The 25,382-nt window shown below is 51.8% G+C and overlaps 1 protein-coding gene across 1 annotated transcript in view; it reads left to right on the top strand.

The window, feature by feature from the left end:
- The window catches only part of LOC128274000 (tyrosine-protein kinase Btk29A-like), a 57,026-nt gene extending 32,781 nt beyond the window's left edge, over positions 1-24,245 (top strand). Inside the window, exons 5-14 of the mRNA XM_053012085.1 lie at positions 17,224-17,648; positions 18,983-19,135; positions 20,028-20,108; positions 20,185-20,444; positions 20,527-20,720; positions 20,785-20,956; positions 21,038-21,206; positions 21,279-21,516; positions 21,591-21,724; positions 21,802-24,245. Of these exons, the coding sequence (XP_052868045.1) occupies positions 17,224-17,648; positions 18,983-19,135; positions 20,028-20,108; positions 20,185-20,444; positions 20,527-20,720; positions 20,785-20,956; positions 21,038-21,206; positions 21,279-21,516; positions 21,591-21,724; positions 21,802-21,900 (1,925 nt within the window). The 3' untranslated portion in view covers positions 21,901-24,245. The remainder of the gene's footprint in view (positions 1-17,223; positions 17,649-18,982; positions 19,136-20,027; positions 20,109-20,184; positions 20,445-20,526; positions 20,721-20,784; positions 20,957-21,037; positions 21,207-21,278; positions 21,517-21,590; positions 21,725-21,801) is intronic.
- The last annotated feature ends 1,137 nt before the right edge of the window (positions 24,246-25,382 follow it).

Genomic DNA, 25,382 nt, shown 5'->3' with positions numbered 1-25,382 from the left:
CACTTAGCGGCTACGAGCGTGCGGCCGTCCCGTGTGATATCAATCATCGTGGCTGCATCGCGGGGAACACCCGGGCGGGGCGGGAGCAGATATGCTAATAAAACGAAAGAAACCCTCACCGTGGGCAATCAACCGCCGCGGGGGGAGCAACACACGTTGTCTAGTGACTGCACTCCGAAGATCAGTTCCATTCTCCCCCGGGGGGGTCTTTCTTCGCTCCCTCTTGGCACGACGCTCACGTGTGAGGTTAATGACGCGCCGTCGTTCACCGCGCGTCACCTGCACGCCTGCGATCTGCATATCGTGCATCTAACGCGGACAAAATGTATTCATTCATTCTTCGCGCGGCGCTGGATTGCCCTCACCCCCAGTCGCTGCTGGGCCTCGTTAGTGGACATTAGCGCTTAACAAATTTTTGTACACCATCTCCTCGATCCCGTAGGCCAGCTCACGTTGTGGTTCTCGCTAATGTGGTTTTATTGATCTTGTCGTTCCAGGTAAGCATCCATTCGCCGCGATGACCAACTAGCGAGATGTCGTGGAAGATGGACCACCGATAAAAAGTCGCCTCATTAACAGGCAGCGTTCGGATCGCTATCAACGCCGTTGCACTGTGTGTTGTGTCCTGATTTTAAACCCCCTACTTACACCGATTTATTGCGGAGTTTGGTCGTTTGATCCAGTAGAAGTGCACCGCTCGAGGGAGATGGTAAAACCCTCCGAAACTACCCCATAAACCTGTTGGTCGGTTGGCCACCACCACCAAGCGTAGCCCCCGCGACGATCAAAAACGCCAAAATGTAGGCTTCGCACGTGCAGCGTCGTCGTCGCTGTGTTACACCTGTGCGAGTGGCCCGGTCGGAGGAGTCGAAGAAAATCAAACACCCCTTAACGAGGGTTCGATCGGCGGTTGTGTCTCTCTCGCCTCGCCGTGCAATGTTTTCCCTTTCACTGCGCCCCTAGACAAGTCGCGAACCACCGGCGAAATGGCATACGCACATCGTTTCGGGGGGAGCAGACCTCTAGATTGGGGTGAGCAGACCTCATGTGGGTCGACCAGACCGCGGGTGGGAGCGGGCTGGTTGTAAAAGCCACGGTCCTGTCGTTGATTGACTTGTTGACTAGTTTTGAATCGCAACAGATAAAAGGGTGGCCCATACGCGCTTCTCAGAACCGAACCTGGCACGTCATCAGACGGAGAGTGAACAATCAAATGAAATAAATTTATCAATTTACGGCGCTTAGGTTTGACGACGGCGCCCGTCTCGGCACACAAGAATGGTTCGATGGTGTCTGTCTTAGAATGTGACTCCTCGGATTGGCGGTGTCCGTTCGCCAAACCCATTTTGTTGTCAATAACTCTCATTATGTTCAATTGTGGTTTAGCCAAGGGTTGATGAGTTTTACATGCTGCAATATTAAACCGAGATGCTCGTCTTGTAGCTGCCATTCCGGCGGCTCGATCCGATTCTTATTGTTTGCTTGTTGTAGAAGAGCATTCACGTCATAATTCCTAGAAACGAACCGGTGATCTCGGGACGGTACCAGGAGCACGGGAATGAATTGATCCCAGCGCGGCCAAAGCCCCATTCACCCATCAATCATCGGGTCCCCGCACTGCCGTATGTGAAGCTGGAGGTGTTGCACCTCCAACTGCATTTACGAAGCGTATCGCCGCCCCGAGCCGAGCATCTTCGATATCGACACGTTTCAATCTTTCTCGCGAGCCGGTTTGATAGGATTACCGCGCTCTCTGGCACTGGAATAATGAATACGAGAAGTCGAGGAAGTTGTAGCGCGGATCGAGGAACGCGAGGAGATGATCAGGCATCGTATTTCTTGGGACGGTACCACCTCAAACCCGAAGATCTGAATGAGAAGGCAAATAACCCTGGGGCCGCCATCAAATCGAATCGAACAACCATTTTTGGAAAAGGTCGACTGAAAGGTGAGAACTTGGACCCGAACCCGGTGAGCCAAACACCGCACCAATCATGACAGCTGATGGACGGAAGCGACCCATCGCGCAATCCGCTCCAGCTTCTTCCATCTTATCTAGAATCGTGTTGTTTTTTTGATTTATTTTTCTTTTATCGGAAGGACCTTCAAGGATAATCCGTCTTTGTGTGCAGCACACTAATGTGATCTTGACAGACGATCATACAATCACCGGTGGGATCCGGGTCGTGCGTCAATTTGTCGAGTAATTTGTGGTCCAATCGTCGTTGTCGTCGTCGCTGTCTCATGTTACAAGTGACCAGCGACCTCAAAATGGATTGACAGACAGGGGTGCCGGACCGACAATGTTCCCACCAAACTGGACCCCGGGTCTTTCTTGTCGTTGACGCTCTTTATCAGACGATTTGTTACAATTTCATTGATGAACGCCAAGGGTCCCTAATGAGACGCGCTCTTTATCAGTGGCTGGCTGGCGCTCTCGCCGGTCAGCGCTTCTGAGATTGAGAGTGACAGGTACAACAAGGCGAGGCATCCAATTTGTACGATAATTACTGTAGCGCCCCGGCGGAACCACGGCGTAAGTGTAGACCCGTCGTCCCGTCATTAAAGATGCAACAACACAGCGCGCGCCGCAAAATCGGTTGATCGTTTAGCGATTCTGTGAGGAGAGGATGCCTTTCGAATCGCTCTCAAAGAAGCCCTGGCGCAAGGAAGCTTCCATTTTATTGGGGTCTCGTTGGGGTCTTGCGGTGTTGCATTTTCCAGCGTGTGGCGATTTCGCAGTCCGAGCTCAGGGGGAGAGCATAATGGCGTCCGCGCGTGTGTAGCGCGGTAAATGGGCACCCGTCGCGCGAGCTGTTGCGTGAACGGGTGAACTTTCGTGAACCAATAGAAGGCCTCTAGAGCCGAAAAAGAAATGTTGGCCGGTGCTGGTTGATGAAAATCACACCAAAGAAAACCGAAGCCGCTTCTTCTGCGGCCCAAAAACAGCTGTGGACACACACGGCTCGGCAGACGGGCTGATGTTTTGATGATGATGGGCAACATTTTGTGATAACTCAAACGCAGGCTCTCTCTCTGCGCGTGTAACTGCGGGAAGGGGTCCTATTTGCTGGCCATCTTTCTCCATCTTCCAATTATCGATCGATGCGTTGTCGTCTTCGTGGTGGTGGTGGGGTTGGGTGCCGTTATGCTAAAAACTCTCGCCGCGCAGAGGTCGTTGTGGTGTTGTTGCCACAACACCGGAGTGCCGGAGAGCCGTCAGCGCCGCGGCGCGCTGCTGGTCAGAGGGCATTTGAAATGGCAAAATTGACCAGTGGGGGATTGGGAAAGTGGTATGATTATAGGGTACGCAACTGGGGCGTTTTTCTTTTCGGGTCCAACCCCAAGGATGGTGTGGATCCTTTTTACGTGTTGTTTTGGCATTAACACATTTCCAAAAAGTGACAGAAAAGAGCTTCCCATAGAAGTAGTTGTCTGTTCGTGTTATCACGAAGGTTGATTCAAACTTACTCTTTGTCCTATTCCAATCTGTGCATCCAGAGTTGCCCTCCAGTGTCCGCTTTGAACGTTCTCCTTTATGCAAAGGAAGCGCATCAGCGGTGTCTGCAGCGACCCCCGTGTGACACACTTTTGAGTGAGGTCAAGCCTGTCTCCGAGCACCACCACGATGGTTTGTCGCCAAGCCATCCGCATTCATCCGTTTTCCGTTCCGTCTTTGTCCGATCCGACCGCGGGACCTTTCCTTCTCATGGATCTGAGAGGGTTCCCCCTAACGATGATGCATGCATTCACCTTCATCTCCTCAGTCCAGTTGAGCCAGGAACTTAATTACGCGCCTCATCGTCGTCGCCGTCGTCGGCTGTAATGATGATGGTGGCCCGCGGCCTGCCAGGATCTACGTGGGGACAAAAATGGGGACAGCAGATTTTGTTGTCGCGATAAAGAGGGTGTGTGTGTGCCGCGGAAGATGGTCTCGCGGCGGAAGACATCGGAGGCCCCGAGCGTTGCTCGTATCAATCAATGTGGCCATCGGCGCGTGGTGCGACTGTTGATGGCGCGTGTAATCAAGCTGATAAAAAGCTGGCCCGTCGAGAGCTTCACTTTGTCATCGTCTTGGTCTGGTTGGCGCTAGACGATGCTTTCCACGGGCATAACCGCGTGAAGGGTTGAAGAAATCCCAAATTAGGAAGTTATGCTTTGGTCTTTTCGATACTAAAAATGCAACGAATGACTTTCGACACTCGCTCTCTCTCTTTCTGGCGCCCACCCCGGGTTTCTGAGCCACTCGAGAAGCATTGTGATAAAAGTGCCCGCCGAGAAGGTGTTCTTTATCGGGCACACCTTGCGCTGCGCGACACTTGCACTCATGTCCGTCGCCGAGCCGCATTGCACTCCACCACTCCTGGTTGCCTGGTGCCTACCGGAGTTTTTCTGAAGCGCCATCCCTATTGTTCGGTCGCGCTGCTATCTTCAAGAGATTCTCCTCAAGATGTGAAGTGCATCGACGAGCCATCCGATCGTATGTCGTGAGCGGCCACGGTTCGATTTTGCGGCGCTCGGTTACTCTCTCGGCCCACCACTACTATACTAGCGCCACCTCACCGTCGTCATCGTGCCAATTGCTTCAGCCCTCTATTGCGCTACAGCCCCGTGGCGGCGGCCCGTGTTTGCGGTACGTGATGCGGGTTTGGGTTTTGTTTCTCCATCACGATCGTGCTCTCGGTGGTGGTCTGTGTGGAGCATTAAAACACTGCCGAACATTTTCCACCGCGAGAGGGGCTAGTATAGGGTGGCCTGACTACAATGGTTTGGTGCGAGTCTTGCGAGCGAGAGCAGGACGGCGAGAGGAGGAAAAGTAAAAGCTGTAGAGAGCGCCGGCACCCAAACACAGTCACGCGCGCGCAGCGACTCCTCTCGAACGGAACGGTTCGCGGTGGCCTGTCTCAGTTTTTCCGCTGCTCCACGATCGGATAGACCACAGCCGCGCGCCGCGACCACAGTTTTTCGCGCAGCCACTAGGCGCCCCTGGCTTGCGTTTCAGTTGCTCCGACCCGCTGTGACACTTGTCACACCGTCCGAGGTGGCCAAAGGGGTGGTTACCCTTGGCTGTGTTCTCTTTTTCTAGTTCGCGACGGAGTGTGTTTATGTCGCGGGTTCTAAACTGGAGCGCGAACCTCTCCAAAGCGAGAAGTGTCCGATAAACAAGCCCAGGGCAACCCCTAGAAGCTCTTGAACGTGACTCGGACGTGGCTGGCGGACGGACCAAGTTCCGCCAAGTGAAGGGAACCATTAGTGCGATGTTCTAGTGAGCGTTCGGATGTGACATCTTGGAAGTGTTCCGTCGTATTAACCCAGTCGTATCGATTGAGTTTCGAACTTTGCTAATTAAGAGGTGAAGTCGGACAGTGACCTCAACGAAGGAAACAAAAATCCTCCCAACACCTCCCCAAAAAGTCGAAGTTTCCAAAAGTTGGAGTCCAGACAACGTCTCGGGTGTCGCAAGTGGTGACTGATAGCTGATAAGAGAGCCTCGGCGGTGACGCTCGTCTCGCGCACCAACAAGTGGAACCCGGTGAAGTGGGCTTCTCTTCGTGGCTCCTCTTTCTCTTCCTTGGAGCACACCCCCCTTTGTATCCAAGGGCCAAGCGTGTCTTTCTTCGGCGCGGGTTGTGAAAGTGCGCGGTGGGTCCGCGTTGTTGTGCGCGAGTGTGTGTGTGTGTGTGTGTGGCCGGCCTTTTGTTGCAATCAACAACACAACAACCGCCAGTCAGTCAGCCGAAGAGAACCACCAGCAGCAGCAGGCAGAGAGGTGTAGAGTTGCGTGAAATCGAAAACTACACAATCTCCTCCGGACGGACGGACGGACGGGACGGACGGGTGGGAAGACACACGACCCCCAGCACGGCGGGGTGCACGTGGGGTGCGGCGGCGTGAAGCAGACCGCGAGAGTCAGAGTGCTCGAGCGTAACATCGTGCGCACGAGCGTTTCTCGAAGCAATGACGCTTCTCTCGGTCTGGAGACTAGGTAAGAAGTCGTGTGCCCCCTGATCTCTCTCTCTCTCTCTGGACCACCGCGAGCGACCCGCGAAGCGGGAAAAATGACCCAATTCAACCACCACCACCACCACCAAGCAGATGCAAATTTATCCTGTCAGGTTGGATGCGCTCCTCTCGGAGGTCCGAATCGGACCTCAAATCGCGCTTCGGGAGTCACGGCGGCAACAATGTTGTTGCGAGCGGAGAAGAAGCCATTGTTTTAGCCGGAGGGTGCTCCAAGAAAATGTCAACCTGCGCGACTCACGGCAATCCACATTTTTGCATTGTTGTTGTGCGCCCCGCACGCAGCCCTTTTACGGGTGGTTTCATCTCAGAATGTGACCACGTCTCGGCATCGTCGTCGTTGTGGCGTGAAGCACAGCCAAGGTGTCACCTGTACACGATCATGAAGCGGTGCTGTTCAACCTGCCGTCGCTCGCTGCAACGTGGTCCTTGACGCCACGCCAGACAGAGAGGACGCTTACACGCGAGATGCCCGTTCTCGTCGTCTCGCCGCTTCTGGGGCTTCAGAGTGGAATCCTTCCCCACCATCACCACCATGCTTTGCTCGAACCGGTATACACGGCTGCTGGCCCACGGCTGGAGGTTGAACCGATGAGCGCGCTCCTCTCCGAGAATGGAAGTCAAAATCACGAATTAACCTTTTCGGCTGGCACACCACAGGCCCGGGCCCAGGTATGGCCCAGGTCCGCTGCTGTGCCCCCCGCCAACTACGGGGTCTACGGAGGGTTTCATAATCATCACCCTTCGATCACCATGTTTGCAAAGGGTCCCCCGGCCGCCGTCATCGGGCGATCGGCGATCGAGAAGTCGACGGCGGCGGCGGCGATCGACATCGGATCGGAGACCACGACTTGACCTCCGCCAGACGGCCAACGAGAATCATCGAACACTTCGATTGTTGTTGCTGTATCTGTGTGTGTGTGTGTGTTGCTTAGCATCATCAACCGATGCTGCTGTTGGGTCCAGTTCCAGCATCGCCACCATCGCGAACGCGGGTCCGATTTATGAGTGTGCCAATTTTTGAGCACCAGATTCGCCTGCCATTACGGACCAGCGAACGGGCCAGCGAAGCGGAGGCCAGAGGTCAAATGGAGCTCGATTGATCTTCGCGCAAATCACCCATCGCGGCTTCTCGCGCATCAAGCTGAAGATCAAGCCACGCTCCACACGACGTAACGGCTTCCGTGAACGATTATTGAGCCTCGGAGCCCGCGTTTGGCAATCACCCATGATGCGAGTGGCAGCGGCAGGGTCAGAGGGTTTTGGGTGATCGGTTTCATCGGCACCCCACGGGTGAAACTGAGAGCGGCCGCTTCATTGAGCGCAATTTTCCATCGGAGCAATTTCACTCGGCTCGCGGCAACATTAAGCCACACGCGGGTCGGTGTTTGTTTGGTGCTTGATGTTCACTTTCATCTCGTTAGGGTCTGGGCTCTCGGGAGAGCCCCTCGCTTTTCCGACCAATCTTTCCACTAATGAAGTTACTTGGTTTTACTTCGACTCACACTGTTCAATGTTATCACACGATAGCAGGAAGAGAGGTTTGGAATTGGTTTACAAGTTGTGGTGAATATTTTGACGTAATGTGCCGGCATCAGCAATTCTTTTCTACAGCTTCAGATGGGTGGTCCATGTAGTGTTTGGGTTCCGAAGATGTTCAAGCTTCAATTTCGCCGAAGAACCAATTGGCCAACATGGGCCGCCAGCCCAAAATCTGCACCAAACCGTCACTTTTTTTAGGTGCATCGGCTTCTCTTGCACGACGTGTGTGTATTGCGAGCCCCAAACAATTCGATAATTCTGCTTATTAATTTCAAGAATCAAGTTTTACGTTTCAAAAGTCAAGTAATCGGTAGTTTAAAATCCAAAGACTAGATGGATCACTCTATAGTTACTGACAACACGCGACAATTCAGACAATTAATGCGCCCCTATCGGGGGCGATCGGTCAGACCCTTAATGAGTCTAAAATAATTAACCCCCCCGACGGTAGGCACTGCTCGTTAGAAGATCCTCTACCAAGCCTGTGTTTCCACAAGCCGTCAGGATCTCAACATTGCCTTTCTTGGCCTCGTGGGCCTCGTTTCTTTACCACTTCCTGCAAACCTTCCCGGCCACAATTAGCCGCCAAAGGTGCGGTTATAAGTAAGCACTGCTCGTTGCACCGCTAAACGGTCAATCGACCCGGGTGCAGGTGTTGTGATTGTGATGTGTCGCAGAGCCGTTCTGTGGAGGGCACAGCAAGTCGCTCTCTGCGTAAAGACCGCCAAGCGAACGGAATGTCAACAACAAGTGTACTCAGCGTCCGGAGCGACAAGTTTTGCCCCATTTTGGCACTCCCACTGCCAGCAGCATCACCCAGCAGCTGTGCTGGCCCCCGCCCGGGGGCCAGGTGAGAGAAAAGAATCTGTTATGCGGAGCGCATTACAACAACGGACAATTAATTCAATTTGGCTTAATGAGCGCCCGGCCACGGTGTGAGCGACAATAATAATAGGATAATGCGACATCGTTTGCCGCGACACTGCCGCTCTGCTGCTGCTACCGGAGCCACCAGCATCCATTTAGCGGTCCATTTAAAATTGCGCAAAGCCCGGCTGCCGCTGCTGCTGATGGTGGTGGAGTCTGTTGTTAAGCGATTCTGACAGGCGCGGGAGCTTATTTGGAGTTTAATGGCGGGTGTTTTGTGGAGTTGGCCTCTCTGGCCGTCTTCTTCTTGAACGGCGCCGCCCGCATTACGATTCTAACGCGCAATTAAACGCGCCAAACATTAGCAGAGCCAATGTTTTCACTATTTTCTCTTCCATGTCGATTGCATGTTACATCGATGGCGGCAGCAAACATGCCGCCGCCACCGCCTCCGCCGCCGCCACCGGCAGGCGATCTGGATGGATGGATGATTGAGGAGAAAATAATGCATTTACTCCGGGTGGCGCGGGCGCGCACAGATCACATGCAGAGTGCGGGCTCCGCGAGAGTTTTCCCTCGATCGAGCGTCGTAGATCGCGCCTGTCCGACGGGCGTGGGGGGGGGCTATCAGTGTGTAGGGCCCGCCCGTAGTTCGACATCGCACCGAACATTGACCGGCATTACGGCACCACAACCGCGGGCGGAACACAACATTAGCGCGTGGTCGCATGGCGTTGTTGAAATTTTCACTTTCACCGATCACCGCCACCGCCACTCCAAGGAGGCTTTTCCCGGGTCCGGACGGCGGCGGCGTGTGTTTTCGGTTTCGGTTGATGTGAAATAATTGTACCAGTATTTTAATGGTCCCCGTGGCGAACCCTACGCTCGGCTCCGGCCGGCGCCGGCTGCCTTACGGTGGAACTTGCATTTTCCGCCGATTCCGGCGAAGAAAGTCTGGCCGCCCCAAAGTGACCCCGTTTGGTGTTTTGTGCATAGAAAAAACTCCTCTAAATACTGGCCATTTGCGGAGTCTTTCCGAAAGAAGCTAATCAACGCAACGGATAGAGTTGTTGATTTTATAGACCTTGAGCCGTGTGAAGAGTCTCAGACGCGCGGGGCACTATGCTGATGCGATGATGTGTGGCAACGCTCACGAGTCGATGCTCTCCAGAGGCGAGGCGCCACATTGCCACAGGCCCGTCATCGCCAGCGTCGTCGTCGTCGTTGCAGAACCGCCGTTTCTAGAGCGTTTCCACACGTACGAAGTGCGCACCGAAGTGGTGGAGCATTCTCACCTGGCCGCGTGAAGTGTAGACGTGCTTCAGAAGCTCATCCTGGGCTCACCTTCGTCCGGATGGCTTAGTGAGGCTTCAATCCTCTCAGGACAGGGGCCATAAACCGCGTGGCGGCGCTACCCAGAACCCCCCTGGGTGGCTACGAGTTCAATTGCATTAATTAGTTTCGAGTGGTTTATGAGGACTTATTAAAATCCGTATTTCGCAACACAGCCACCACCCAACCACCCAAAGGCTGGTGTGGCTCTGCCGGGGCTCAGTTACACGGCACGGCAAATACGACATGGATAGTCGCGCCTCTAGTGCAACCTTCACCACCCGGGTCGGCGGTGGCGGGCAATCGAAAGCCTTAGCCAGGGCCAGGGTGGAGGGTGTGACCAACGTTTCTTCATTCTGCACCCTTCGGTTGTGTACATTGAGCTGAGCAAATTTCGAGCGATTTGTTGCTGAAACCCATAAATATGTCTTTGGGGGTTGTTATTGCGAGAAAAGAACAAACGATCCATTGTGGATGATTTTATTGTTCTGGTGTTTAGCTAAATATTAATCCATTTAGTATGTTGCTTGAAGAGAAAGAGCTTCTGAACACCATTTGTTCCAAGTCCTTTAAAATTATGATTTTGAAATCATAGAAAATTATTTACTTCGTCACGATATTAGATGGGTCAATAAGTAGTGAAGCTATGCGTATGAACGTTAGCCGTTCAACGGTGACAGAAATTAAAAATCTAAATGAAAAAGTAGAAATAGTTGCTACATTGTATGCATTTTAGGCAATGGGTTTAGTGTGGGCTTCAAAGTGCGTTCCGAAACGATGGCAGTTTGTCACCTGAAAACGGCTCTCATAATGGGATGCTCCACTCCAAACTTTACAGACTTCGAGATGGAGTGCTGATGCGCTGTGGAGATAAATCATTTCACCTTCCCCGAGGGTCCGTCTCGCTGCATGGTGCATTCCCACGGTCACACGCGCTCGGCCCTGATCCCGCGTCAAAGCCCAATCTGTACCGTTATGCTGGGTGGCATGCTTTAAAGTACCGCTCGGCTCGGCCAGCTACTGCCCGCGGTTCGTCGGTCGTCTTGGTTCTTTTCTCATCCGCATGTCCACCGCATGCGAGTTCTTCTTAAGCGGATTACAGCATCGCGCTGCTATGGAAAGGATTTTAATTTGTTAGCCCCATCGCAGCGCCGATCGGCTTCGAGACTACTGTTGTGCTGCCTTTGGCTACTCATAGGCAACCTCAAGGGGCTCCGGTGGGGCCATATGATTATCACGCGCGCATAATCGTAAAACGGATAGACCTCGGTATAGCAAAATATTCACCCCTGGCTCGGAGGAATAAAATCCTGCTCGGACGGTCGGGGTCTGTCTGTTTTATTACGGTTGATTTACGTTTTACGATCGCCACCGGGTCCGCCCGTCGGGATCCGCGATCGAACAATCGCTTAAGCCGAAAAGGTGTTCTATGCAGTCTGCGTTGGGAGCGGCTCAGGTAGGTCAGGTGTGTATGCCGGCCGGCATCACCTAGAGAGCACTAATTTAAAGCTCCTTTATTGCACGCTAAACCGATTCACGATTAATTGATGCAAACAGGTTCGAAGCTCGGCTCGGTTTTGTGTGTGTCAGGCCCCTTGGGCAGGTTCAACCGCGCCATGCCTTTTCAACGACTAATTCAGTGATCAAAAAATGATTAACGATCTTCGAAAGGGTGGTGTTTTATGGGACAACTTATAGCATTCGTTACGACCTTTTGCGGCCGCCAGCTTTTTGATACGAAATAAACATATAATTGGCTAAAGAGGACCCATAAAGCCCTCCGTTTCAACAGGTGCATAAAAAGGTTGAAAAGCAAAACTGTTGTTACGTTTTTCCGTGTTTCTAGACCTTGTTAATACGCGAGATGTGTGCGGGGTGGTGCCGTTCAGAAGGGCCAGCTCCAAAAAACCAATCTTCTGAGCACCGCGCGCGCTACGCAACTCATTAATCCTGTGTACGGCGCCGGTTTCCACATCGTCTTCAAAGCGTCACAAAAACCCCCGCTGGAAGCAGCATGTGTTGCATCATTCGGCTACCCGTGTGGCCGCGTGGCCACTGGTCGGCAAAGAAAGGTGCACAAGCAAAGTGCTCTGTCGAGATCTCGGCCACGACCGTGCCGAGAGCCAGAGATCAGAAACCCGGGGGGTTGTAAAAAAGCTGTTCCCAATTAAGAACGGCGCGGCGCGGTCCAATAAATGTAGCTCTCTGGCGCGGGCAGATGGCAGAGCGTAGGTCGCGCGGACACGCAAAGGTGACGGAGTTGGAGCGTGCTCTAGGATCGCAGAACTGCGTTGTCCACTTTTTTCGACGTCTGTTTCGCTGGCTGCTGCCCGTTTGCCGAGCGTGGCTTTAAATTAGAATGTAACACCCGAAGGTTGCATCGCGGTGCGTTGGTTGGACGGTGGACGCTAAGACATAATTACGAGTGTCATTCTGACGTGGCCCTGAAAGAGGAGACACCTACCCAGAGAGGGTAAAAAAAGTGGAACCATATCACTACTGCTAAGTACCCGTTTTGTGGTGATCCCTTTGTGGACAGCAAAAGACTAGCCTGGTGGACGATTGATGCTAGCTGGCAATGTATGCCACGCTGGCCTGCCGGGGGGTCCGAGCAACCTATTTTCCATTTTACAACCCTCTTACCTAAGGGTGAGCCGCAGCATGCAATAAACGCGCGATCCGGGACGAGGATTATCTGGTGCGAAAAGGATTACGTGTGACCATCGTGCGCCACCGCCGGCTGTGCTGTGTGATACTTTGATATTTAGATGTCCGGTTCGCACAGTCCCAGCGCGCGCAACGCAACAGGTTTCGACGACAACACCGACGGGATCGCGTGAAATCCGTATCGAACAGGATCTTCGCCGCGGCCGGTCACTCTCTCAAGGATAACCTCTTCTGGAGGATACTTTCTCGTTTTTCGCAACCGCGATCGCGAGCGACCACCAATTAACATGGGGCCAAACTCCACTCGCAGCGATTGTTGTCGAGGCGCAGTGGAACAGGTTTTCTTTCGGGTGTTTCGGACCCCGCAAGCCCGGCATTTCCCTTTCACATCGATCGCTAGCCGTGCTGTTCGCATAATGTTGCGATGGTTCTCACTAATTATCGCCGAACGTACGCTGGGTTTTGAGTTGGAGGGCATGTTTTGAAAAGTGAAAAAGGGGTCTCAACACCGAGCCGCGCATGGGGGGTGTGTCCGGTGCAAAGTAAACAATGAATGGCGGCAAAGGAACGGCGACGGAAAAATTATGAAGATCCAGCACGAAGTTTTGATTATCATCTTTGTGTGATCGTGTGTGCGATCGTTGAGACCAGAAATAAATATGGAAATAAATTAAGGGGACTTCTTGTAGGGGTCTCTGGAAAGAATCGAAACATTTCGGGGTTTCCTTCGCTTAATGGTGTGTCTCTACTTCACGCATGGCTTGCGGTCGTGAGAAGAACGCCCGAAATCACACCCCTCAGGAAGTAATGTTACAGTTTTGGGTAACATCCCGCCGAAGAGAAATGGTCCCATGTGAGCGACAACATATCTGGCACAAAGGCCCCACCATCGGCTCTTGAAACCCTCCTAATCTAATGGATTAACAAACGGCCGGCGGCGGCCTCGGAACGTTCGATGTCGTCCACGGTCACGGTTCGTTTGTGCGCCGAGTGTTTTGCCCGCCGAAAACAGCCATCATAAAACCGCGCACCGCAACCATGATCCAGAACGGCGGCCGGGTCCTTCGTCCGCCGTGGGACCGTCGTAAAGACCGCCCGGGATCCGAAGGCGCACACAAAGAAATTATGCTCCACACGCGGCGGCGGCGGCGCAATCGGATTGCTTCATTTTGTGTGCGCTCGCCCGGGCGGGGTTCGGTTGTTTGTTGGATGAAAACAAAGCACCAGAGAACGGCCGCGCGCATAGCTAATGCTGCGCGGTCGCATTTAAATTCGCTTGTAGTTCTTAATTATTTTTTTCCACCCGAAAGAAGCCGCCGACCGTCCCCGTCCGTTGAAGGGTCTCTCGTCGCCGTCGCAGGAAGGCAAATTGGACATTTTATTTTCACTCGTCTTCGCGTTTCTCGCATTTCCGTAGAACAGCATATGTTGAGCAGCGTAACACGAGAAGCGAAAGGGAAGCGAAAAATTCTTCCCTCTTCCCAAGACACGACCCCGAGAGGATGGCCGAAAAACATTCTCGCTCTCCCCTGCGCGCCTCCATTCGGACGGGGGCTGCCGTTGCGTTATTAGAAACAAATGAATTTAAGATCAAACCCTCGCGATACCCGGTTTCCGGTCATCAATAGCTTAATTACCATTTTCTGGCTATCTTCTTGACCGCCGCCACCACACGGCCGTCTGAGAAGTCGCACGATCCATCCACGATCACTTTTTAGTTTTTTTTCCCCTCGTCCCAAAGTGGTGAGTCGATAGCGTTTCCCCCGCGGATTCGCGGCAAGCAAATGGAACCGAGGGGGAACCGTGAACGCGATCCGCGCTTTCGAACGATGATGGGTCTTTTCGGTTGCGATGCGATCGCTACTTTTCGGCGGAATGCACACACACAGCGAGGGGATTGCAATCAAAAAACAATTAAACATAATTTTGTCGACCGTCACCTGATGATGGATGCGTTCCTCTGTGTTTGGCGGGCCGCGAAGAAGCACCGAGCAAACGAGCAACGAGGCGTCTGGTTGACCTTCCTCGTCTTCCTCGTTTTCCTCGTCTGTTTTCGATGGGTTTTCGTGCAAGGTGACAAAATGAAGACGGAAAATTACCTTTCTTTTGCTTTATACTTTTCCTTTTAAGCGATCTCTATCACGTTTTATCGCTGTTTATTCAATTTGCTTCAGGTGTTTCTATTCCTCATTTTTGGTGTCGGTATTTGTCTTCGCTTCATTTTGATGTTGACAAATGAGTGTTTTCATAAATAATTTATATTTATTTTAAAATTATATAGAGTTTTATGAAGCTTTCTATGTACATTCAGCATTTTTGCTTCTTGATGACTTTCTAGTGGACTTTCAACGACTTTTTCGATCAGTATTTATGGTTTACAATTTCTTTCTTTGCGTCTCTTCGTCGACTGGAACGTACTAGTTTTGCAAGCAAACGGCGAAACGTTTCACGGTATCGTTTGCAGGAAGCAGTAAATAACATGTTCGGGCATATTCAGACGCAGACCGTCCATGAGAGTTGATTTACGGAGCGATGCGGGACAAAATACCCCCCACAAAAGCCCAAAGGAGGTTGTTTGAAGGGTCGCCTCAATTGAAATGCACACCAGCGCGCACTGGCACATCCTCTCTCGGTGCAGTAAAACTGCACGTGTTGCAGCGCGTAGACTCGGTGGGAAGCGCTTGCCCACGTCATTGAAGGGCCGGATGCCACGAGCGTGAAAATAGAAATTGGCCTACGCGCGCGCACTACTTGACTCTGGACACACTGCATCCGGCGTTCGACGCACGATACGCCGGAAGTGGCGCACTTCAGTGCGACACGAACCGCGCGCGCGCAGGTTCTTCCACCGTTAATGGTCCACCCGGGCAGCGGCACACACATTATTTTGTCTATTTCTCTAGCCCGATCGTGCCACGGCTCATTACACGCTCGCCGTCGGAAACTCACGTCAAACGGCCGCGGTCCGGTTGATGGGGTTTTCCAAACCGAAGTTGAACTCTCTTATTGTAAAACCTTCGCCTGCGCTCCCCACGACGCCACGGAGGTCCGTCCACGAATCCATTATTCTCCCGGCCTCGGTTCGGGGTCCACACCCGCCCGCGGGGGGCCGGCCAACGAACGTCGCTGAGGAGCCGACCGGCCACGGTTCATGCACTCCGGGCGTCACTTTGGGCAACCCCACGTTTGGGTCCGCTGCCGGTTGCTCGTTTGCTCATTTTTATGTAACGAGATGGTTGCAAACATCAGCCAGCTTCAAGCTACATTAATCCTCGGGCTCGGGCTTGGGTTGTTCGGGTGCCTGGCGCTGATTAGTGCGCGATTTCTACCGGCGGTGCTTCCTTCGAGCAAACGTCATTAGATGGAAACCGCCATCTAAAGAAAGTGTGTGCCATAAAAGTGCAAATGAAATATGGCGAACCTCTGCCTCCCGTATCGGATTTTCAGGGGCAACTACCGAAACTCGTAAAAATTCGCTCGCCAGCAAGATAGGCTCTCGCTTCGAACGGGTTCATCCCCGTAATTATGGTCGCGATTGTGTTACCTCGCCGGACACGCTGACGCCGAGGACTGTGTGCCATTCTCCGGATGGTTGAATTTAAAATATGACACGAAACATTCTCACGAGCGTAATTCTTCGTAACGTCACAGGAATGATAATAAATTGAAACTCAATTGGCCACTGGAACGGCGGCCGGGATAGACAGATATAGTTATCGGCCTCCTCGCCCGCTAGTTGCGTGCCGCGGTCGATTAGGAAGCGCCCGGCCCGCTATTTGGAGTGTGCAATTTCTCGGGCATTTCTTGCGGTGGCTAGAGAATTCTCTATTGCCCGACAGCAGGGCCGACGGCGCTGGAGATCCGTTATTCGTACGGCACAAATTATCCAGTCGCTGTGTTGGCAAACTGAGAATCCCGGCAATGGAGATGCCACAAGCGAAGATCAATCAGAACGTTACACACACCCAGCAAGCGGTAAACATTCCACACGCAATTACGCATCACCGCGGACCGTGCCAGGCTGGCCGCGGGCTAAATGCAGCCTGGTTGAATCACGGTGCAGCGTGCGGTCTTCCCGGTGAGGTCTTCCCACGGTGCCGTCCGCTACGCGTTGCGAATTTAGCGACGTAATAAAAATTCTGAATGAAAAATGCACACTCCACCGCCAGCGATCGTTCGCCCATTCGCAGGACGATCGCACCGAAACAAAGAGCCACGAATCCTCTCCACTTCCTGTCAGTGCTAATGCGAAGGAGCCTTGTGAAACTGCCATGAATGAAACCGCCGGTCCGTCCTCGACGATCGTCGGTATGAATGGACACGCGGGCGAGCTAATCGTGAGTTATGATACACCGTTCAGATCGGGCGGTGGCCACTTAAAACATTCCAAACCTCTGGGGCGTTTATGGCCGTTGGCCCGAAACGCATCCTGTCCCGCAGGGAAAATTATTCGCTTCTTTCTTTATGGAGAGAAAGATCCTTTTGGAATTGGTAATGTCTTCCTCAGTAATTTGAGGGCAAACCAATAATTACATGCTACGAAATTTATGCGAATGCTCTCGGAGGCCACGACAAATACGAAATTGACGAAACACTTGCATAAAAACCTCTTGATTAAGCGATCTTCAGTAAACATCATGCAACATTCATAATGATCTAAATTACGTTTGTGTACCATCAGCTTAAAAGCACTCAAAGCTTACCTTCTAGATCGTTCCGTACCAATCAAACGTTTCGCCTGTTAGAGATCACGATCGTTAATGAACGTTTTCCCTTTCGGCTCATTCGTTCCAGGTACTGGAAGCTCTCCTGCCCAAAACTCTACCCGAAGTACCAGCCCCAACGTGCCGAACGGTCATCTGCAGCTTCCTCAGCAGCCACAGCTACACCCTCAGCAGCAGCAGCAGCAGCAGCAGCAGAACCACTCGGGCACCGGGTTGCTCCCGCAGCAGCCACAGCCGCAACCGCAGTCCCCGGCGCAGCACTCCCAGTCCCACTCGCCGTCACTGCAGCACCACCAGCAGCAAGTGCATCTCCAGCAGCAGCAACAGCAGCAGCACCAGCAGGCCCTTCAGGCGGCCCTCCAGCAGCACCAGCAGCAGTCCACACCGCCCCAGCTGCAGCAGCAAACATCCTCCCAGCAGCAGTCACCGCACCATCTCAACAGCAGCTCGAGTAGCTTAGGCAACATAACGCCCACCTTCGTTGCCCAGCCACAGGTACTAATCAGCCCCGAGGGGGGGGCGAAAACATAAATCCCACAAGGAGCACAAGAAAACGCCACCAGCACCGGCCGAGAGGCCTATGCGAACGAAATTGAAATGATCGCGATCGCTTCCCGACCGACCCGGCTGACGATATTTGATACTTCTGGAGCCCCCTTTTCTGTGGAGCTCCAACGACGACAAGATCTCACGCTCTTCAGCCATACTACTCTGCTCTGGGTTCGATCGCCGGCGTGTAGCGAAACCAACCCGATCGTTATCCGCCGATAGTCTCGATCTTCCTCGAGCATCCTTTGACTTGTTTTGTAGGAGTGGTCCAATGTTGTCGAATTGCTGTGCCGTTTCTTCGCTTATGGTTTTGTTTTTTACCGAGACGAGACGGTGCGATGTCGTTGCGGGTCCTGCTTCGCTGCTGCACGCGTATTTTGTGCTCTGATTTTGGACCTTTCTTTCATGCTACAGAACGGAGCGCGCAGCGCAGGGCGAGATTATTAAATTCGCTGTTTTTCGAACGTCTTTTCGGGTCGGCCACCATTCGGAGAACCATGTTTTGGTTTTCTGGGGTGCGGCCAATATTTTCTCACGCATTTTGTCGCGTCTCTGTTTTTTGGGACCCCAAAAGACGCGACGGGAGGTTCGAATCGTTTTGGTAGATGTTTTGGTAGAATGAGAATTATGATTTTATGGCACGCATGCAGCCCGAAATTATTGTGTGTGGCTTTTGTTTCCGTCATTCGACGGTCTTTTCACGATCATTGCACACTGGTCACTGGTGTCTAATGTGATGCTGCGGGCCAGTTAAACGGCCTCAAGATAATGGACGGTTCCGAAGGCGACCAGAGTGCGCGAGAATAATCGTTGCACATTATATTGATTTTTAGTGTGCCACGGAACTCAATTGGACAGTGTAAAGGACTTTAATTTAGAGCACACACACATACACTTGTGTGTGTGTCTATAACATTCCTTAAGTTGTTCCAGTCCAAAACGAGAAGGAGCATCCTCCAAGTTGTTGAGCCCCACTCGAAAAAGGTGCTTTCTCATTGCCCGGAAAAATTGGAATCCCCAAACGATCAGAACGATACCAATTATCGTTTGAGTGACTTGCACGGCAGCGCAGACCCCAGACCAACTAATGGCAGTGACAAAATAATGGGTTTCAATAGCCGCCAACAACAGCGCAGAGAGTGTACGCAAACGCGAACGAATAGAACGCTTCCCAATTCGCCTGCTTCGGCCGCGATGCTCGTCTTTTTAAATATTTCTTTAATGCTAATGCTTTAAACGCTCCCCATTCTTCTGCTTCTTCTCTCCAACCCGACCGACAGTCTCCGACTGTGAATTCCTTTAAAACGGCGTCCCTCAACGGAGTCGGTCTGCACGTGAACGGCGGCGTCGTCGGCGGCGTCGGCGGCGGCGGGGATTTAAATATGCCCGGTGGTCCGACAGCAGCGCCTGGAACACCGAACACAAAGGCAAAGGTAAGTCCGTCCCGTTTCCGGTTTCGCTTCTTGTTTTTTCTCCCCGGGTCAGCCCCCCCGCGAGAGGGTGGTCTCCCACCGTTCGCCCCAGTCGAGTGTGCACTTTTCGGCCGTGTCGTCGTCATCGTCCGGGATTTAGTCACCGGGGTGGCTCGGTGGCCGCCCCGGTTGCCGGTGGCCTTCCCATCGTTAACATGATTATTATAACAATTTTTGTTTTATCACCGTCTCACCGGGAGATGGGCGGCAGCGCGCACAACATAAATTTACATTCAAATCAGTTCGATGACGACGACGGGCCTGTTTTTACGCGGAGCGGAGCGATGAGTTTCTCACGACACCATCGGCGGCTTGGCCGCGCGCCGCGTTAAGCGGATTTGGCAAAAGATCTCGCACCGCTGCCGCCACTGCCGCGCCCATCACCGCCGTGTCATGGCGGACGCGGTGCATTAAGCCCACCGACGGAGCCCACCGCCACGGTTTTTTTTTTTACTGATGCTGATTGCAATCGTTGTTTGCCCTTCGCGGTCGCGCGCTTCGGTCGAGGAGGTTTAGCCGAGCGGCGAGCGGTCCGGCTCGTCAACACCCCGGGCGCGCTGCAATCGCCGCGATGCAACCGAAAATGGAGTGCGAGGCGACTTCTAATTAATCGTACGTTATTTGCAATTTCCTTACGCCCGGCATTTTGGTCGGGACCTTCGCATTTTGCGTAAAACTGGCCAATTTTTTATGACTACCGCTGCTGCTGCGCCTGCTGTTTTGTGAGGCTAATTTCGTTCCATTCGTTAGGCTTGCCTGTTTTTGCGACGACCGGATGTTCTACTTGATGCAATTAATAAGACGCCGAGCCGAGCCGTTTGTGAAGTAATATGTTTTCTCTTTTCTTTGGAAGGATGTCTCACCGCGGGTTAAGATCGTCGTGGCCCTGTACCCGTTCAAGGCCATCGAAAGTGGTGATCTTTCGCTCGAGAAGGTACGTTGTCGATCGCGCGATCCGTCCCCTAACAGCGCCCAGATAATCCCTGTTTCGTCCTCTGTTCTCGCTCCAGAATGCCGAGTACGAGGTGATCGATGACTCACAGGAGCACTGGTGGAAGGTGAAGGATCAGCATGGCACGATCGGCTACATACCGAGCAATTACGTCAAGGAGAAGGAGCTGCTGGGACTGCAAAAGTACGACTGGTACGTCGGTGACATGTCCCGGCAGCGGGCCGAATCGCTGCTGAAGCAGAACGACAAGGAGGGCTGCTTCGTGGTGCGCAAATCGTCCACCAAGGGTCTCTACACACTCTCGCTACATACCAAAGTGTACGTATTCTCGTGGTGATCGAGAGGCGGTCTTTCACTAAGAAGGATGTTTGTGTTCTCTTCCTCCTCCTCCCCAACGCAGACCCCAATCGCACGTGAAGCACTACCATATCAAACAGAACGCACGGATGGAATTTTACCTCTCCGAGAAGCACTGCTGTGAAACCATTCCGGACTTGATCAACTACCATCGCCATAACTCCGGCGGTCTCGCCTGTCGCCTTAAGACGTCCCCGTGCGATCGTCCCGTGCCACCGACGGCTGGGTTGTCTCATGGTAAGCGGATTCTTCGTTGGTATTACGATCCTCCAAGATAACGTTTCCTCCAATCCGCGTGCAGACAAATGGGAGATCCATCCTTCGGAGTTAATGATCTTGGAGGAGCTGGGCTCCGGCCAGTTTGGTGTGGTGCGGCGGGCAAAGTGGCGCGGCTCGATCGACACCGCGGTCAAGATGATGAAGGTGGGCACCATGTCGGAGGATGATTTCATCGAGGAAGCAAAAGTAATGACGTAAGTAGCGTCCACCGCAGCCGGTCAGCACGGTCATACAAAGAACGAAAACAATAACACACGGTACGGTTCGGTTTGCAGTAAACTCCAACATCCCAATCTGGTGCAGCTGTACGGTGTCTGCTCGAAGCACCGACCAATCTACATCATCACCGAGTACATGAAGCACGGCTCTCTGTTGAACTACCTGCGAAGGCACGAACAGTCGCTGATCGGCAATATGGGACTTTTGCTGGACATGTGCATACAGGTTCGTATCCCTTCGTTCACCAACCCACTGCCTCACCTGCTAACGCTCGGGGTTCCGTTTGCTTTGCCACAGGTTTGCAAAGGCATGTCTTATCTGGAGCGCCACAACTACATTCACCGTGATCTGGCGGCCCGCAACTGTCTCGTGGGCTCCGAGAACACCGTGAAGGTGGCCGATTTCGGGTTGGCACGGTACGTCCTGGACGATCAGTACACCAGCTCTGGCGGTACCAAGTTCCCCATCAAATGGGCCCCACCGGAGGTGCTGAACTACACTCGATTCTCTTCCAAGAGCGACGTCTGGGCATACGGTAGGCGATGCGCGATCAATCCCCGATCCACCACAAACCGATACCGTAACCGTGGTCTTGCTTTTTTGTTTCAGGAGTCCTAATGTGGGAAGTGTTCACGTGCGGCAAGATGCCTTACGGTCGCCTAAAAAATACCGAAGTGGTTGAACGTGTCCAGCGTGGCATCATCTTGGAAAAACCAAAAGCTTGCGCTAAAGAAATTTACGACGTACGTAGTTCACAGCGTTTGCGCCAAATTCCGTCAATCTCGCATTCTAACTCTTGCTGTCCCCCCTCTCCGTTTAGGTCATGAAAAAGTGTTGGTCACACAGCCCCGAAGAGCGGCCCGGGTTCCGAATACTGAAGGATCAACTGGCGGCCGTCGCGCAAGGGCTCACTGACTAGATCACCCGCTGGCATTTAATTCGTTTCGAGCGGTGCGAAACCTGCGATGAGGGGTTTGGTCCGTTTCTCGGTGCTCTCATTTTATCGGCAGTCGAATTTCGAAAGAAGCGTTTCGTTCTCTTATCAATTAGTCGGATGAGGATTTGTAATACGTTTTTACTCTGCCGTGCTCTGACTTGTACGTGTTTTTTTTAAGGCAATCATTCAACAGGTAAAAATCTGGCACTGCGCAGTGGAATTGAGCGGCCAGGGTCGAGCACCAAAGTTATATGTTCTAATATACGTTTGGTTTGGTCGGATACTGCCGGAACACTGGCTCTAAGGTGAACAGAAATGACTGATGATGGAAATTATACAAGCAAAACAGAAACAATACAATATGGTTGGTTTGATAGTATAAGGCGTCCGTTTGATAAAGAAATGTAGATGTAGTGTGTAGGGGCGCGAATCTTTGACGCGTGCGACGTGAGAAAGACCATAAAACCTAAACAGACGCACACTGGAACAAGGTGTTAGAATGAACCGTGATTTGACTCGATTCGTCCAGCGAACCCGTAGGCTGGAAAGATCTACCAGAAGATCGTGAACGTTGATCGTCGTAGTTGTAGCAACAGCAGAATACATGAAGATATGCATAAACATACATACACCAGTTCTCTCAGTAGCTAAGCAAACCCGATATCGATGATAAGGAACGTAAAATCAAACCATATGTACTTGAGCGGTTCGCCAAACTGCAACGGTAGCCCAATAGTGAACATTATTAACACACACCAAGCGCAACAGGATGCCGTAACCCGGCTAACCCGGCGTAGAATGTAGCAGGTATTTAAGTGATATTTAAAGTTTACGTTTCGATGGCTGGGTCCGCTGCCATTGCCCGTGGAAAGTTGATAATTTCCGGACATCCGCACAGAGATCCAACGCGTACCGATTCCACCTTCGTAACAGTTTGCCGGTGGAAACAGAAAATGGTGCATGTTTCAATCTCATGATGTGTGGAACAGACTTCTCAATAATATTATTATCTGTGTACATAAATCAATGTTTTCGTTCAGTTATTTTTAGATTTACGGGGCGTCTCGCGCCACATCCCTCGCGTCGTGGTACGTGTTTATACTATGTATATCTCAAGCTCTGCCGATTTTGTCTTCTCCCTTGGATCGGACCGTTTTCTTTTCCTTCCGTCTTTAATTTGACCATCAACAAGACGAAGGGTAGAGCTGATGGTAAACGGGTAGCGAAACCGAGCGCACGTAGATAGCATCATTATGATTACCAGGAATCGTAGCCACTACCTATTGCTTAGTACGCGCTCGTGCTTTTGAGGATCACAGATTTACCGATGAGAACTCAACCAGTAGCGAACCCCAACTGAGGGTTGTACCAGCGCACAGGAATCTACTATCGATACTATTAACTTTTACTATTCCTAACACAAACTAGCTAAATCGAACAGGAAATCAAAATGAGCCCCTGAAGCGAAGAGTGAACAATGTTCCAGGAATGCGACGCCATCGCGTGTTCTGTGAAATTCCTGGTTTGGATTTTGTTTTATCTTCCATTAAAATAATTCAATATGAGTCAGTCTCTCAAACGATGATGATCGAAAGCACTAGTTGTATCTGTTGGCCATGCAAGAGGGATCGTCGTCGTAACGGTGGTTATAATGCGGGGTACCCTAGTGTGAAGGGGGCAACGTGCAGCTACTTTCCTCGAAGGCCTTTGAACCGATCGAAGCTGTGCGGAATGTGGGCAAAGGAAACAAATCGTCATAATTCAATAACAAAACTCAAATAACCCAACAGTCGACTCGAACAGAGAACGCAAAAGAAGGCATACCTATACTACAATAACGGAGAAGCAAGGACAGTGATGTTGAGGTAATGCTAAATAGTCGTTAAATTGTTTCCACACAAACCGAACGCCCCGAACCGCTAGGCAGAGGCAACCAATCGGGCGAGCGTCGAAACAAGGAACAGAACATATACTATGCATTAACGAAAATATGTGAAACAGTGGATTAACTATATCAATGCAAAAATCTAATTATTAGCGTCATTAGACCAGCGTGAGCTGAGCGAAAGTGAAGGGAGAGAGACACAGAGAGAGATACTATGGAGATAAAAAAAACAACCAACCGTCACCGCGGAATCGTGGAACGACTGTTTCAGGCTTCACTTCGTGGTTGTACCGTAGGGATTAGCAAAGCGAAAGATATGGCGGAATGACGCAAGATACGGAGATCAGCAGAAAAACTACAGAAAAACTAAACAAAAAAATACGATAACGATGGAAATCTTATTGGATAGATGTCGATCCATTTTTTTACACTACAAATAAACAAACAGCAAAATGTCTTGTATGAAATGAACGCTCACGGGTGTTGGAAGGTTTTATTTTTGACCGAAAGTAGAATCGATTTGTAAAAATGGTAGCTTCAAAAATTAATACAACATTTGTCTCATCGAATGAATGAACTTTTACCGCCCGCAAGAGGTAAATGCTGTAGAGATAAAAATGTATTGGGATAAATAACAAGTTGGGCCCTCCAAGCCTGTAATGAGACAGGTAAATGCGGGACGAATGTTTTACGCAATAAAAGTGATTAATCGAACCTCCTTTTCTAGAAAGTAGTACCACGTGCTTTGGGATGCACAAACGCTCGGAGCTCACTTGTCAACGCGCTCCATATTTGCGCTGGGTTCAGCTTCTTCCCGACACGGGTGCAACCTGTGCAACTTTTAAACCGCAGCGTATTTGGTGTAAAGTGCAGAGGCGTACTCACGAACACGAGCCCACCAGTAAAACTAACTCTAGTGGGCCAGTGACATCATGGCGACGTAGCTACTAATCGGCTCCCCCTGGGCGATGGAAGAGAATCGGTTTAAGATATTGCTAAAAATGGATAGAAATCTTTCGGATACGCTACTTCTCCCCTCCGGGCTACGTGATCGTCCGAATGATCGCATTTGGTGCGGCTACGGAATCACATGGGATAAATGAGATCCCGCAATAACTGTGTAATTTGATGATCATAATGAAAAAGAAACGCAAAACATTTCTCGCATTGTAAACGAGACCTGTCAGACTTGCGGTACGGATCTGGTGCTGGTGTTGTGGCCATGTTCGTCGACGCCCCGCAATGGAGACTGTGACCCGTCTAGTCAGTAGAGTAGGCGATCGTTGCCACCTACATTAAATGACGATGATCGGTGCTCTCGGTGACCGGAACGTAGGGAAAATACCTTGGGTCACGTTAGATTTGCAACGCGACCGCGGGTTGCTGACCGCCGACGGTGTGCTCTCGGTATCCGGCCTGGCTGGCTGGCAGCTTTAGTTTTGTAGAGTCGGTCCATATGCTTGCCCCGTGTTTAAAAAGACTTCATTCGTGACTTTACTACCGGGTCGTGCCGAGTGGAGTTGATTTGTACGTAGGTGTCACGGGTAGGAAGTCCATAAAGTTTGCTGCCGTCCGTGAT

The sequence above is a fragment of the Anopheles cruzii genome, chromosome 3 (genome assembly GCF_943734635.1).
Source record: "Anopheles cruzii chromosome 3, idAnoCruzAS_RS32_06, whole genome shotgun sequence".
Taxonomy (NCBI): Eukaryota; Metazoa; Arthropoda; class Insecta; order Diptera; family Culicidae; genus Anopheles; species Anopheles cruzii.
The sequence above is the reverse complement of the archived record's forward strand: the minus strand, read 5'-3'. Positions and strand labels throughout refer to the sequence as shown.